This window comes from Loxodonta africana, chromosome 16 (assembly GCF_030014295.1).
Source record: "Loxodonta africana isolate mLoxAfr1 chromosome 16, mLoxAfr1.hap2, whole genome shotgun sequence".
Classification (NCBI taxonomy): Eukaryota; Metazoa; Chordata; class Mammalia; order Proboscidea; family Elephantidae; genus Loxodonta; species Loxodonta africana.
In genome coordinates, this window is record NC_087357.1 from 41,930,368 (window position 1) to 41,942,996 (window position 12,629).

At 43.3% G+C, this 12,629-nt stretch overlaps 1 protein-coding gene across 2 annotated transcripts in view; it reads right to left on the minus strand.

Annotated features, from left to right (window-relative positions):
* Nucleotides 1-12,629, minus strand: part of EXOC6 (exocyst complex component 6) — a 243,138-nt gene that overhangs the window by 217,777 nt on the left and 12,732 nt on the right. The window contains exon 1 of one of the 2 annotated variants that reach the window (XM_003409007.4): nt 372-505. The exons of the other annotated variant lie outside the window; for it this stretch is intronic. Coding sequence (XP_003409055.2) covers nt 372-472 — 101 coding nt within the window. The 5' untranslated portion in view covers nt 473-505. Of the gene's footprint in view, nt 1-371; nt 506-12,629 lie in introns of those variants that run through there. 2 annotated transcript variants of the gene reach the window in all.

Genomic DNA, 12,629 nt, shown 5'->3' on the forward strand with positions numbered 1-12,629 from the left:
GTCAGCCACCTTAGCCGCCCTGCAGACGCGGAGCGGGCCAGGCCTGAGGCGGGTCCTGGGGACCCCGGGCCGGGGCCGGCGGGCGAACGCGGGGCAGGGCCGCCGCGCCTCCGGGGGTCAGAAGGGCCAAGGCAGCCACACCCACTGGCTGCGCGGTGACAGCTCCCGCGGCTGAGGCGGTCCGCGCCGCCACCACGCGGACAGGTGCAGCCGCCCACACCCGCCCGGGCCCTAGTCCGCCGCCCCGGCAGCGCCCCCGCGCGCACCACCTGTCGGGCCGCCCAGCGCGCGGCTGGCGGTGAGCGCCCCGCCCAGCTGCTGAAGAGCTGCCGGCGGGGGCAGCCCGAAGCCCGGGGGCATGAGAGCTTTACCGGAGAGTGGGCCCCACGCAGGCAGTGTCTGTGCTTTCGATCTCCTGCAAGATCCGCTCGTGCTCCGGGATGGTGCCCAGACCCTCAGCGCTCTCCGCCATCTTGGCCGGACGCTAAGGAGCCGGCGAGGCGCGGCGCCGCGCGGACGCGGGGGCGAGCGGCATGTGTCGCGAGCGCGGAGGGGGCGGGGAAAGGGGCGGGGATAGGGTGGGGTGCGAGGGGCGGTGGGGCGGGGATAGGGTGGGGTGCGAGGGGCGGTGGTGCGGGGGCGCGGGGAGCGGAGGGCGTAGGGGCACCCGGGCGCGAAGAGTGCGGCGGCGCGGGGGCGTTTCGGCGCCGGCACCTTCGAGAAGTCAAGGTGCTGCCAGCGTTTGGGAGTTGAGACTCGCTGAGGTCGCCGTGCGGCTTCACCTCCCCCCCTCCCCCACGACTTACTCCTAGTTGTCACCTAGTGACAAACCTTTTGGCTTTAACATATATTTTTGTGTTCCTGAACCTCTGCTACGCGCTGGAGATACAGCAGTAATGAGGAAGGTGGGCAATCAAGTAATCATCGCCAAATAATATGTAATAAAAGCTATGAGAACGTTTAACAACGGGCTTAACATACTCTGGAAAACTCTATTGGGCAGTTTTACTCTATCACATGGGGTCGCTACGACTCGAAAATGGGGAGTCGGAGAAAGGCGGACATGCACTCAAGAAAAGCAAAATTGTGTGTTGTAAGGTTTATCTTAGGAATGAACCAATAAGTCGGTGTCCTTGACAACCCGCTCTGGATGGATTCATATCCCTACTCTCAGGAAGTTCATGAGGGGCCAGTCAACTTGGAAGTGAGTTATAACCGCTAGAAAAATTAAATGGCAAGAAATTAAGACACCATGGGAAAGATACAAGAGACCCAGGGGCTGATGTGTGATTTCAAGCCAAAGTCCTTGAACCCAAGTGCCCCTGGGTCGCTGTGGGCTGGGGTGAGGAGGGATGGGGAGCTCTCCGGAGGAGGTGGACATCAGACCTGTGGGAAACAGAGGTGAAGTGGTTTGGGCAAGGGTACCAGTGTAGAAAAGGGTCTTGTTTAATGACATGTTTGTAGGACTCTGGGTAAACCAGTTTGTCATGATCAAAGCACTGACTGAGGAAGATTAATCAGGAACAGAGTGCAAACCTAGCCTGAGGGGCAACTACTCTCAGGTCTCCATTAACCCAGGGCTCTGAACTTCCTTTTGAGTCAACCAACCTCTTTACTATCCCTCTCTATAACTCACTCCCTTCAGTGAGCTTTTACTTGAAGCTTACCTCCATTCTCCCCCCTGCCCAAAATCCTGGAAGGTATGGAGGCCATATATTGTATAATAGTTAAGAGCCTGAGCTCTGAAGACAGATGTCCTCAACTTAATTCCTGGCTCCTTCAGCTATATGACCTAATTCCACCATGTTTCAGTTCACCCATTGTAAATGGTAATAATAGTTTTAGTGTCTACCTTGTATTATTGTCCCGTTTGTATTAGTTTTCTATTGCTGCTAAAAAAAATTACTGCGAATTTACTAGCTTAAAAAAAAAAACAAACACATTTAGTGTCCAACATGAGTCTCACTAGGCAGGACTGTGTTCTTTTTTGGAAGTTCTAGGGAAGATTTTGGAAACTCTGGTGGCGTAGTGGTTAAGTGCTATGGCTGCTAACCTAAAGGTCAGCAGTTCAAATCCACAAGGCGCTCCTTGGAAACTATGGGGCAGTTCTCCTCTGTCCTATAGGGCCACTGTGAGTCGGAATTGACTCAATGGCAACGGGTTTTAGGGGAGATTTATTTCCTTGTCTTTCCCAGCTACCCACACTTCTTGGCTCATAGCTCCTTTCCTCCATTTTCGAAGTCAGCAACATTGCGTCTTTCTAACCATTCTTCTGTAGTCACATCTCCCTTTGGCTCTGACCTCAGCCAGGAAAGGTTCTCTGCTTTTAAGAAATCATCTGATTAGGTTGAACCCATCCACATAATCCAGGATAATGTATGTCAAAGTCCTTAACCGTAATCATATCTGCAGAGTCCCTTGTGCCATGTAAGAATACATTTACAGGTTCCAGAGATTAGGACATGGACCTCTTTAGGGAGCCATTATTCTACCTCTCATACTTAGTATGGGCCCAATAAGTGTTGAGAATATGCAGAAACAAAGCCTCTACCCAAATTCACCAGTATTGTCACACACCATGTTAAGGTCCTTGAGTTCAAAGATGACTTTTTTTAGATTTTGTAACTTCCTGTACTTCTTCACAGAGTTCTGCACATAGCTGAGAGAAAGCTGGAGGAGTTTTGAAACAAAACAATGCTGCCGCCCTCAAGCCACCAGAAAGAATTCAGGACGAGTTAGAAAGGAGTCTTCCGAACAGGTCTGAACATAAGGTAGGAGTTTGGTTAATCTGTGATTGGTAACAATTAGGAATTAGAGCAATATCAAACCATAAAAAATTAGTTTCTTCAAACTTGTTGTTTATATATTGACATTAAATAAAATGTTCTCTAATGTGTCTGTAATCAGTTGCCTTAATAGAAGCACCAACAGAGAATGTTACTTCAGATTCCCCGATGCCCACTTTTATCAAGAGCTTCAATGCAAAAAACAATATAAACTTTTGCCAGAAGATAAGTTCATCTAGTCCTCTGGTTATTTAAGGTTTTATCCCTGGATCAAGCCACATCTGTATACCTAGATCACAGTGTTTTGGATTCTTGTACAACTGTTTTTTATGGAGTTGTAAAAAAATTGAATTTTAATAGATGGTGGTGATGGTTCTACAACATGGTGAATATAATTAATGTCACTGAATTGTACACATTAAAAATGGTTGAAATGGCAAATGTTTTGTTATATATATTTTACGATAGTAAAAAAATTGGAATTTTTCCTTAGTTGACTGCCTCTCCAATTACTGAGCCGCTCCCACCTGGTATTGTTGTTGTTATTAGCCACCATCAAGTTGACCCTAACTCATGGTGACCCCATGTGTTACAGAAGTGCTCCATAGCATTTTCTTGGCTGTAGTCTTTATGGGAATAGTTCACCCGGCCTTGTCTTCCACAGAGCCACTGAGTGAATTAGAACCACTAACTTTTGGGTTAGAAGCTGATCACAAGCTGTTTGTACTGCCCAGACATCCTAGTTGAAGGCTCAGCTTTGAGAGAGGATAAGAAACCTTTTGAAAATTGAACCTGAGACTTATGGAATTAGGCCAAGTTCCATACCCTTCTACAAAGATAATAAAAAGAATAAAAAGCCAGTTCTCTATAGGAATTGGCAGACTAGCTGAGCTCAGTCAATGTGCATGGCCAGAACTCATTGTTTTGTAAAGGAAGGTGAGGAGAGCGGGGCATGGTGCAGGACAGTTTTCTATTGGCAGCTGCCTCCTGCTGGGACATTCCTCTCCTATATTCATTACCCAGACCTGTTCCCCTTCTCTTCACCAATTCTAACACCAGCTATCCAAACCCATCTTCAAATCCTCCCACCCCGTACACCCACTCTGGGAATCCACCCCTGCTCAGGCACTCTTCATTCCAGGCCTATTTCAACACCTGCCCATAAAGATTACCTCAACACCTGCCCATAAAGATTACCTCAACACCTGCCCATAAAGATTGCTTCAACATAAGCACAACTCAAGTCAAGATGGAAGGAAGTCTATTTACCACTTCTGCCTTCTGCAACAGCTTTTGCTGGTTCGTTCCCTCCGTGACTTCTGACAGCTGCATTAGTACCTGAAGGTTTTTGCTAAGAAAGCAGAGTGGTACTAAATAAATAGCTGTGTAGATTTTAATCATGAATATAGATGTCACATATAAATATGTAAAAGTGCTCCCAAAAAGCCTATTCTAAAGTGATGCATTTCTAAAAGGCTCTCAAATAAAGAATCTCAGCTATAGGCCAAAATAAAAATCATATTGCTATTTACTGAGCACTGACTATTTGCAAAGCCCTTTATATTATCTAACTTTATCTTTACTACAGTCCTTCGAGGTACTTTTATCATTCCCAATTTAATTTGAAGAAATTAAAATTAAGAGAGTTTCACACTTTGGAAATCAATTTGGTGCTTCCTTAAAAAGCTAGAAATAGAAGTTCCATATGATATAGCAATCCCACGCCTTGGAATACATCCTAGAGAAATAAGAGCCATCACACAAATAGATATATGTACACCCATGTTCATTGCAGCGCTGTTCACAAAAGCAAAGAGATGAAAACAACCTGGGTGCCCCTCAACAGGCAAATGAATAGAAAAATTATGATACATTCACACAATGGAATATTACACAATGATAAAGAACAATGATAAGTCTGTGAAATATCTCATAATATGAATGAATCTAGAAGGCATTATGCTGAGTGAAATTAGGCACGAAAGGGCAAATATTGTATGAGACCACTATTATAAGAACTCAAGAAAAGGTTTAAACAGAAGAAAACATTCTTTGATGGTTACAAGGGTGGGGAAGGAGAGAGAGGGGTATGCACTAACTAGATAGTAGACAAGAATTATCTTAGGTGAAGGGAAGAACAACATGCAATACAGGGGAAATCAGCACAAGTGGACTAAACCAAAAGCTAAGAAGTTTCCTGAACACAACCAAACACTTCGAGGGACAGAGTAGCAGGGATGGGGGTCTGGGGACCCATGGTTTCAGGGGACATCTAGGTCAACTGGCGTAACAAAGTTTACACTTTGGTGAATGGCATCTGGGGTCTTAAAAGCTAGGGAATGGCTATCTAAGCTGGATCAATTGGTCTCGACACACCTGGAGGAAAGGAGAATGAAGAACACCAAAGACACAAGGAAAATACTAGCCCAAGAGACAGAAGAGGCCACATAAACCAGAGATTGCATGAGCCTGAGACCAGAAGAACTAGATGGTGCCCAGCTATCACCAATGACTGTCATAGAGTCCCTAACAGAGCAGGAGAAAAGTGGGGTGCAGAACTCAAATTCTAGTAAAAAGGCCAGATTTAATGGTCTGACTGAGACTGGAGGAACCCTGGACGATATGGCCCCCGGACCCAGAACTGAAACCATTCCCGAAGCCAACTCTTCAGACAAAGGTTAGACTAGACTATAAGACATAAAATAATACCCCTGAAGAGTGCACTTCTTAGTTCAAGTAGGTACAGGAGTCTAAACGGGCAGCTCCTCTCTGGAGGCAAAATGAGAAGGCAGAAAGGGACAGGAGCTGTTTGAATGGACATGGGAAATCCAGGGTGGAAAGGAGGAGTGTGCTGTCAAATTACAGAGAAAGCGACTGGGGTCGCATAACAATGCGTGTATAAATTTTTGTGTGAGAATCTAACTTGAGCTCTAAACATTCACTTAAAGCACAGTAAAATAAATAAATAAATATAATTAAGCGAGGTTCAGTCACTTGCCCAAGGCCACACAGCTAGTGAGTTGGAAAAGATGGAGCTATAAACAGTTCCTGTTTATAAAAAAAGACAAGCAGAATGTTCCAATGTTGTTTTACCCAAAGGAGAAATGATTTCATCAGCCTATTCTAGGAGGCTGGGAGTAGTAGGGCACACATAGGCAGGCTGCACGTGCATGTGGAGTTATTTTTCTGGCAGTGGATATGTACTGACTTCCAGAGATCCATCCCATAAGCTCTCCTCAGGACTTCTTGGGGGGGAAAGACACATCAGGAAGACCAGCAAGGCAAGAGATGTATTCTATTGTCCACTATAAAACTAGCAAAGTAAGAATTTAATCTGCAAATAAACTCTTAGTTGTTAACGCCTTATACTTTGAGTCCCTTGTCTGGAGACTAAAAACCTATCCTGGGAAACTGCTCCCTCAGGAGGCTGTGGAATACAACTGCCCTGGTCTGGCATTTAACTGCTTGGGTTCAAATTCCAACTCATCTCTTCCTGAGTGTTGAGCTTCGGGAGGGTTACTGAACTTGTCTAAGCCTCATTTTCTTCAAGAATGAATTAGAGACAATGCTAGCTCACCAAGCATAAAAATACACCAATTATGGGAATGTGTGTAATTTTTTTTTTTTTTTAATGTAATGTTTGGCCCAGGGTTCAATCAACATTAACAGTGGACACTAGCATTATCGGGCATTTGTTGTTAAACCAGATAGCCCAGTGTTTAGCTTCCTCTTTGATAAAATAAGGAGCCCTGTTCGCCCAGTGGTTAAGAGCTCAGCTGTTAATCACAAGATCAGTTGGTTGAATCTACCAGCCATTCCTTGGAAACCCTATGGTGCAGTTCTACTGTGTCCTATAGGGTCACTGTGAGTCAGAATTGACTCGACAGCAACGAGTTTGTTGTTTGATTTGTTTTGTTTTTGGTAAAATGAAAAACAGACACAAAAGTGTTCTTTTTCTAATCATTAACAAAATATCCTGATTGTGTGTCAAGGTGCTCTGGACCTGAACCTCATTATTTCTAGATGCTTTTCTTTTGGTAGGCAGAGATTGCCTGAAATTAGTTTCCTGCAGTTGTAGAAGGCGGGAACAGGAACACATCTTTGGGTTCAACTCTTGGTTCTGGATCCACATTCGCAAGCCCCCTGGATCTTGCAGTAGTAAGTCAAGTGCCTGTTCATTGTCCTTGGGGCAGTAGACCTTTGTGTTGTTTAGGGCAGATATTATGGTGGTAAACAAATTGCTGAATCTGTCTCCACCTCCAGGCACTGCTCTCCTTGAGTCAGGGACAGGGACAATGTCTATATTGTTCACTGCTCAGCCCAGTGCCTTGTATTCAGTAGGTGCCTAATAAATATGTGTTAAATGAATAACCCACATGCAAATACTTCTGATGACAAGCTTAATGTTGTAAAAAGATGTGTCATGACATGGGTACTTCTCTATGAAAACATTGCCCTCCCCACCCCTAAGAACTCTGGAGCAGACATCCTGATCTATAGCCTCTCAAGACTTTGCTAGTATCATTCAGATTTTTTTTTCTAAATTTTATTTATTTTGCTGTAGTTGATGATATATATAGAAAACATACACCCATTCAACAGTTTCTACATGTACAATTTAGTGACATTGATTGCAGTCTTGGAGTTGTACAACCATTCTCACCCTCTTTTTCTGAGTTGTTCCTTCCTCGTTAACATAAATTCACTGCCCACTAAAGTTCCTACCTAATCTTTGGAGTTGCTGTTGTCAGTTTGATCCCATATAGATAGATCTTAAAAGAGTATAATGCTCAAAACAGACTTTTTTTTTTTTTTTTACTAGTTAAGCTAAACTGTTGTTCACCTTTAAGATGATGCCAGAGGATATTTTTGATTTGAGGTTTAAAGGTTATCTCAGGGCGGTAGTTTCAGGGGTTCATCCACCCTACATGGCTCCAGATAGTCTAGAGTCCATGAGAGTTTGGCATTCTGTACTGCATTTCCCCCCTTTTGATCAGGATTCTTCTATGAAATCTTTGATCAAAATGTTCAGTAACGGAGGCCAGGCACCATCCAGTTCTTCTGGTTGTGTGGCAAAGGAGGCAGTTGTTCATGGAGGCAATTAGCCACACATTCCATATCCTCCTCATATTCCTGACTCTCCTTCCCCTGTTGCTGCAGATGAATAGAGACCAGCTGCTATGCTTTGGAGATGGCTGCTTGCAAGCTTTTAAGGCCCCAGGTGCTATGCAATGAACTAGGAGGTACAACAGAAGCACTAAACGTGTTATTAGGTCAATTAACTGGGATGTCCTATGAAACCATGATCCTAAACCTCCACAGCAAGGAACCAAATCCCATGAGGTGTTCAGTTATGCATTAGCAGTCTCAGCAGCTACTCTCCTCTTTTGTTGTTGATGATGTTGTTGTAAATATATCTATCATACAACTTTTGCCAATTCAATTTTTTAAAGGCATGCAATTTAATGATACCAATTACAATAATCAGTTGTGCAACTCTACCCTTAATCAATGCGATTTTTCCATCATTGTTAACCCCCTTTTCCCCCTCCCTCCCACCCCTGGTAACTAGTAATAAAATTTAGGCCCTATACATTTGCCTCTTCTTGTCTTTTTATATAAGTGTGGGTATACAGTATTTGTCCTTTTATGATGGGCTTGTTTAGCTCAGCATAATGTCTTCAAAGCTCCATCCATACTATAGCATGTATCAAGACTTGTTTTCTCCTACTGTCTGAGAAGTATTCCATTGTATGTATGTACCACGTTTTGTTTATCTATTCATCTGTCGCTGGACATTTAGATTGTTTCCACATTTTGCCTCTTGTGAAGAGTGCTGCAATGAACATTGTGTACAAGTTTCTGTTTCATTTGAGTCTCTGCTTTCAAGTCTTTTGGGTATGTATCTAGGAGGGAAATTGCTGGGTCATATGATAGTTCTATTTCTAGTTTTTTGAGGGACCACCACACTGTTTTCCACAATGGCTGTGCAATTTTGCATTCACACCAGCAATGGGTAAGTGTTGCAATTATCCCACATTCAGGTATTTTAAAAAGTAGTTTAATATGTAGTTATAAAACTGTATCAAAATGGAAAGTACAGGCAGTACTTAAACATTGGCTGTAATAAGCTAACCATTCCCCTTGCATTTTAGCTACTGATTCTGGATGTCCACAGTGACAGCTCCTCCAGTTCTCACCTTGCTGGTGCGGTGACCTCAAGTGGCCAAACTCAGAAAGTGCAAGGGAATATGAACAAAGCGACAGCAACTCATCAGGCCTCAAGGATGATTCCTGCAGGAAAACCATCTCCATAAAGTGCTGTTCCATAAAAACCTAGACTCCGTGGTAGAGAACAATAAAAGGAGATTTGAAATTGAAGCCAAATAAAATCAGCTTTTCTTGAAGTATGGGCCCATCCTCAGGGGAGATCAAAAAGTAATTAATCCTGGGTTAACATAAATAAATAAATAAACTTTTTTATGTTCATTCATTGGAAACCCTGGTGACTGTAGTCATTAAGTGCTATGGCTGCTAACCAAAAGGTCAGCAGTTGGAATTCACCAGGTGCTCCTTGGAACTCTATGGGGCAGTTCTACTCTGTACTATAGGATTGCTATGAGTCGGAATCAACTTGACATCAATGGGTTTTTTTGTTTTCTGTTCATTCGACAACTAGTTTTATTGAAAGCCTGCTCTGTGCCAGGCTCTGTGCTACACCAACAGATGGGGCCAGCTGATGGGTATATTACCTGCATTGCCACACAAGCCCCTCACTAAGAAGGGCCTTTCACTTGGTCTAATGCTTGGCTGTTGCCATCTTGAAATTCTTAATTTTTGAACAAAGAGCCCTGCATTTCATTTTACGTTGGGCTCTGCAAATTATGTAGCTAGTTGTCATGAATTGAATTGTGTCCCCCCAAAATATCTGTCAGCTTGGCTAGGTCATGATTCCCAGGATTGTATGATTGTCTACCGTCTTGTCATCTGATGTGACTTCCCTATGTGTTATAAATCCTATCAGTGTGATGTAATGAGATGTATTAGTGGCAGTTATATTGATGAGATCTACAAGATTAGATAGTGTTTTAAGCCAATATCTTTCGAGATATAAAAAAGAGAAGCGAGCAGAGACATGAGGACTTCATACCACCAAGAAAGCAGTGCTGGGAGCAGAGCACGTCCTTTGGACCTGAGGTTCCTGTACTAAGGGAAGACTGGTGATAAGGACCTTCTTCCAGAGCCCGCAGAGACAGAAAGCCATCCCCTGGAGCTAGCGCCCTGAATTTGGACTTGTAGCCTACCAGGCTTTGAGAGAATAAATGTCTCTTTGTTAAAGCCATCCACTTGTGATCTTTGTTACATCAGCGCTAGATGACCGAGACACTAGTCCTGCCCTCAGAACAATATCCTGAAAGCACTATTAACTTGATGTTGACAAAACTAAATATTTTGAAGTCCACTGAGCAATTAAAGAGCAAGACTGTTTTCTCTGTACTCCACTCTCCCTCTTTTCACCATCATTTCTCCCCAGTTTGTAACACAAACTATTTTCTCGTCTCTGTCAGGCCAGTAAGTCTGGTCTTTTTTTGTGAGTTAGAATTTTGTTCTACATTTTTCTCTATCTCTGTCTGGGACTATCCATTGTGATCCCTGTCAGAGAAGTCAGTGGCAGTAGCCGGGCACCACCTAGTTGTTCTGGACTCAGTCTGGTGGAGGCTGTGGTAGTTGTGGTTCATTAGTCCTTTGGACTAACCTTTCCCTTGTGTCTTTGGTTTCCTCATTATCCCTTGCTCCCGATGGGGTGAGACCAGTGGAGTATCTTAGATAGCCACTCACAGGCTTTTAAGACTCCAGATGCTACTCACCAAAGTAGGATGTAGAACATTTTCTTTATAAACTATGGTATGCCAATCGAGCTAGATGTTCCTGGAAATCATGGTCCCCACAGCCCTCATCCCAGTAATTCAGTCTCTTAGGGAGTTTAGATGTGTCTATGGAGCTTTCATGACCTTGCCTTGGACAAGTTGTGCTGGCTTCCCCAGTGTTGTGTACTGTCTTATCCTTCACTAAAGTTACCACTTATCTATTATTTATTTAGTGTTCTTCTATCCCCTCCCTTCCCTCGTAACCATCAAAGATTGTTTCTTTTTGTGTGTAAACATTTTCATGAGTTTTTATAGTAGTGGTTTCATACAATATTTCTCCTTTTGTGATTGACTTATTTCACTCAGCATAATGCCTTCCAGATTAATCTATGTTGGGAGTTGCTCTGCAGATTCATCATTGTTCTTTATCATTGCATAGGACTCCATTGTGTGTATGTACCACGGTTTGTTTATCTATTCATCTGTTGATGGGTGAAAAACAAGGCTCCTGGAATTGACGGAATACCAATTGAGATGTTTTAACAAACAGATGCAGTGTTGGAAGCACTCACTCATCTATGCCAAGAAATTTGGAAGACAGCTACCTGGTCAACAGATTGGAAGAGATCCATATTTATCCCTATTCCCAAGAAAGTTGATCCAACCAAATGCAGAAATTATCGAACAGTATAGCGGCCGTTTTTTTTTTTTTTTATCATTAATATCACATGCAAGCAAAATTTTTTTGAACATCATTTAAAAGTGGCTGCAGCAGTGTATCAACAGGGAACTTCCAGAAGGTCAAGCTAGATTTGGAAGAGGACGTGGAACCAGGGATATCATTGCTGACGGCAGATGGATCATGGCTGAAAGCGGAGAATACCAGAGAGATGTTTACTGACTATGCTAAGGTATGTGACTGTGTGGATCATAACGAATTGTGGATAACATTGAGAAGAATGGAGATTCTGGAACACTTAATTGTGTTCATGAGAGTCTGTACATGGATCAAGAGGCAGTTGTTCAAACAAGGGGATACTGCCTGATTTAAAGTCAGGAAAGGTGTGCGTCAGTGTTGTATCCTTTTACCATATCTATTCAATCTGTATGCTGAGCAAATAATCTGAGAAGCTGGACTCTATGAAGAATAACGGGATATCAGGATTGGAGGAAGACTCATTAACAACCTTCATTATGCAGATGACACAACCTTGCTTGCTGAAAGTGAAGAGGACTTGAAGCACTTACTGATGAAGATCAAAGACCACAGCCTTCAGTATGGATTGCACCACAACATAAATAAAACAAAAATCCTTACAACTGGACCAGTGACCAACATCATGATAAACAGAGAAAACATTGAGGCTGTCAAGGATTTCATTTTGCTTGGATCCACAATCAACAGCCATGGAAGCAGCAGTCAAGAAATTAAAAGACCCATTGCATTGGGCAAATCGGCTGCAAAAAACCTCTTTAAAGTGTTGAAAAGCAGAAATGTCACCTTGAGGACTAAGGTGCTCCTGACCCAAGCTATGGTGCTTTCAATTGCCTCATATACATGCAAAAACTGGACAGTGAATAAGACAGAAGAAGAACTGACACCTTTGAATTGTGGTATTGGTGAAAAATATTGACTATACCATGGACTGCCCAAAGAACAATCTGTCTTGGAAGAAGTACAACCAGAATGCTCCTTAGAAGGAAAGATGGCGAGACTGCATTTCACACAATTTGGACATGTTATCAGGAGGGATCAGTCCCTAGAGAAGGACATCATGCTTGGTAAAGTGGAAGGTCAGGGAAAAAGAGGAGGACCCTCAGCAAGATAAATTGACACAGTGGCTGCAACAGTGGGCTCAAGCATGGCAACAATTGTGAGGATGGTGCAGGACCAGGCAGTGTTTCATTTTGTTGTGTATGGGGCCGCTGTGAGTCGCAGCCAACTCGATAGGACCTAATGACCACACATTTCATT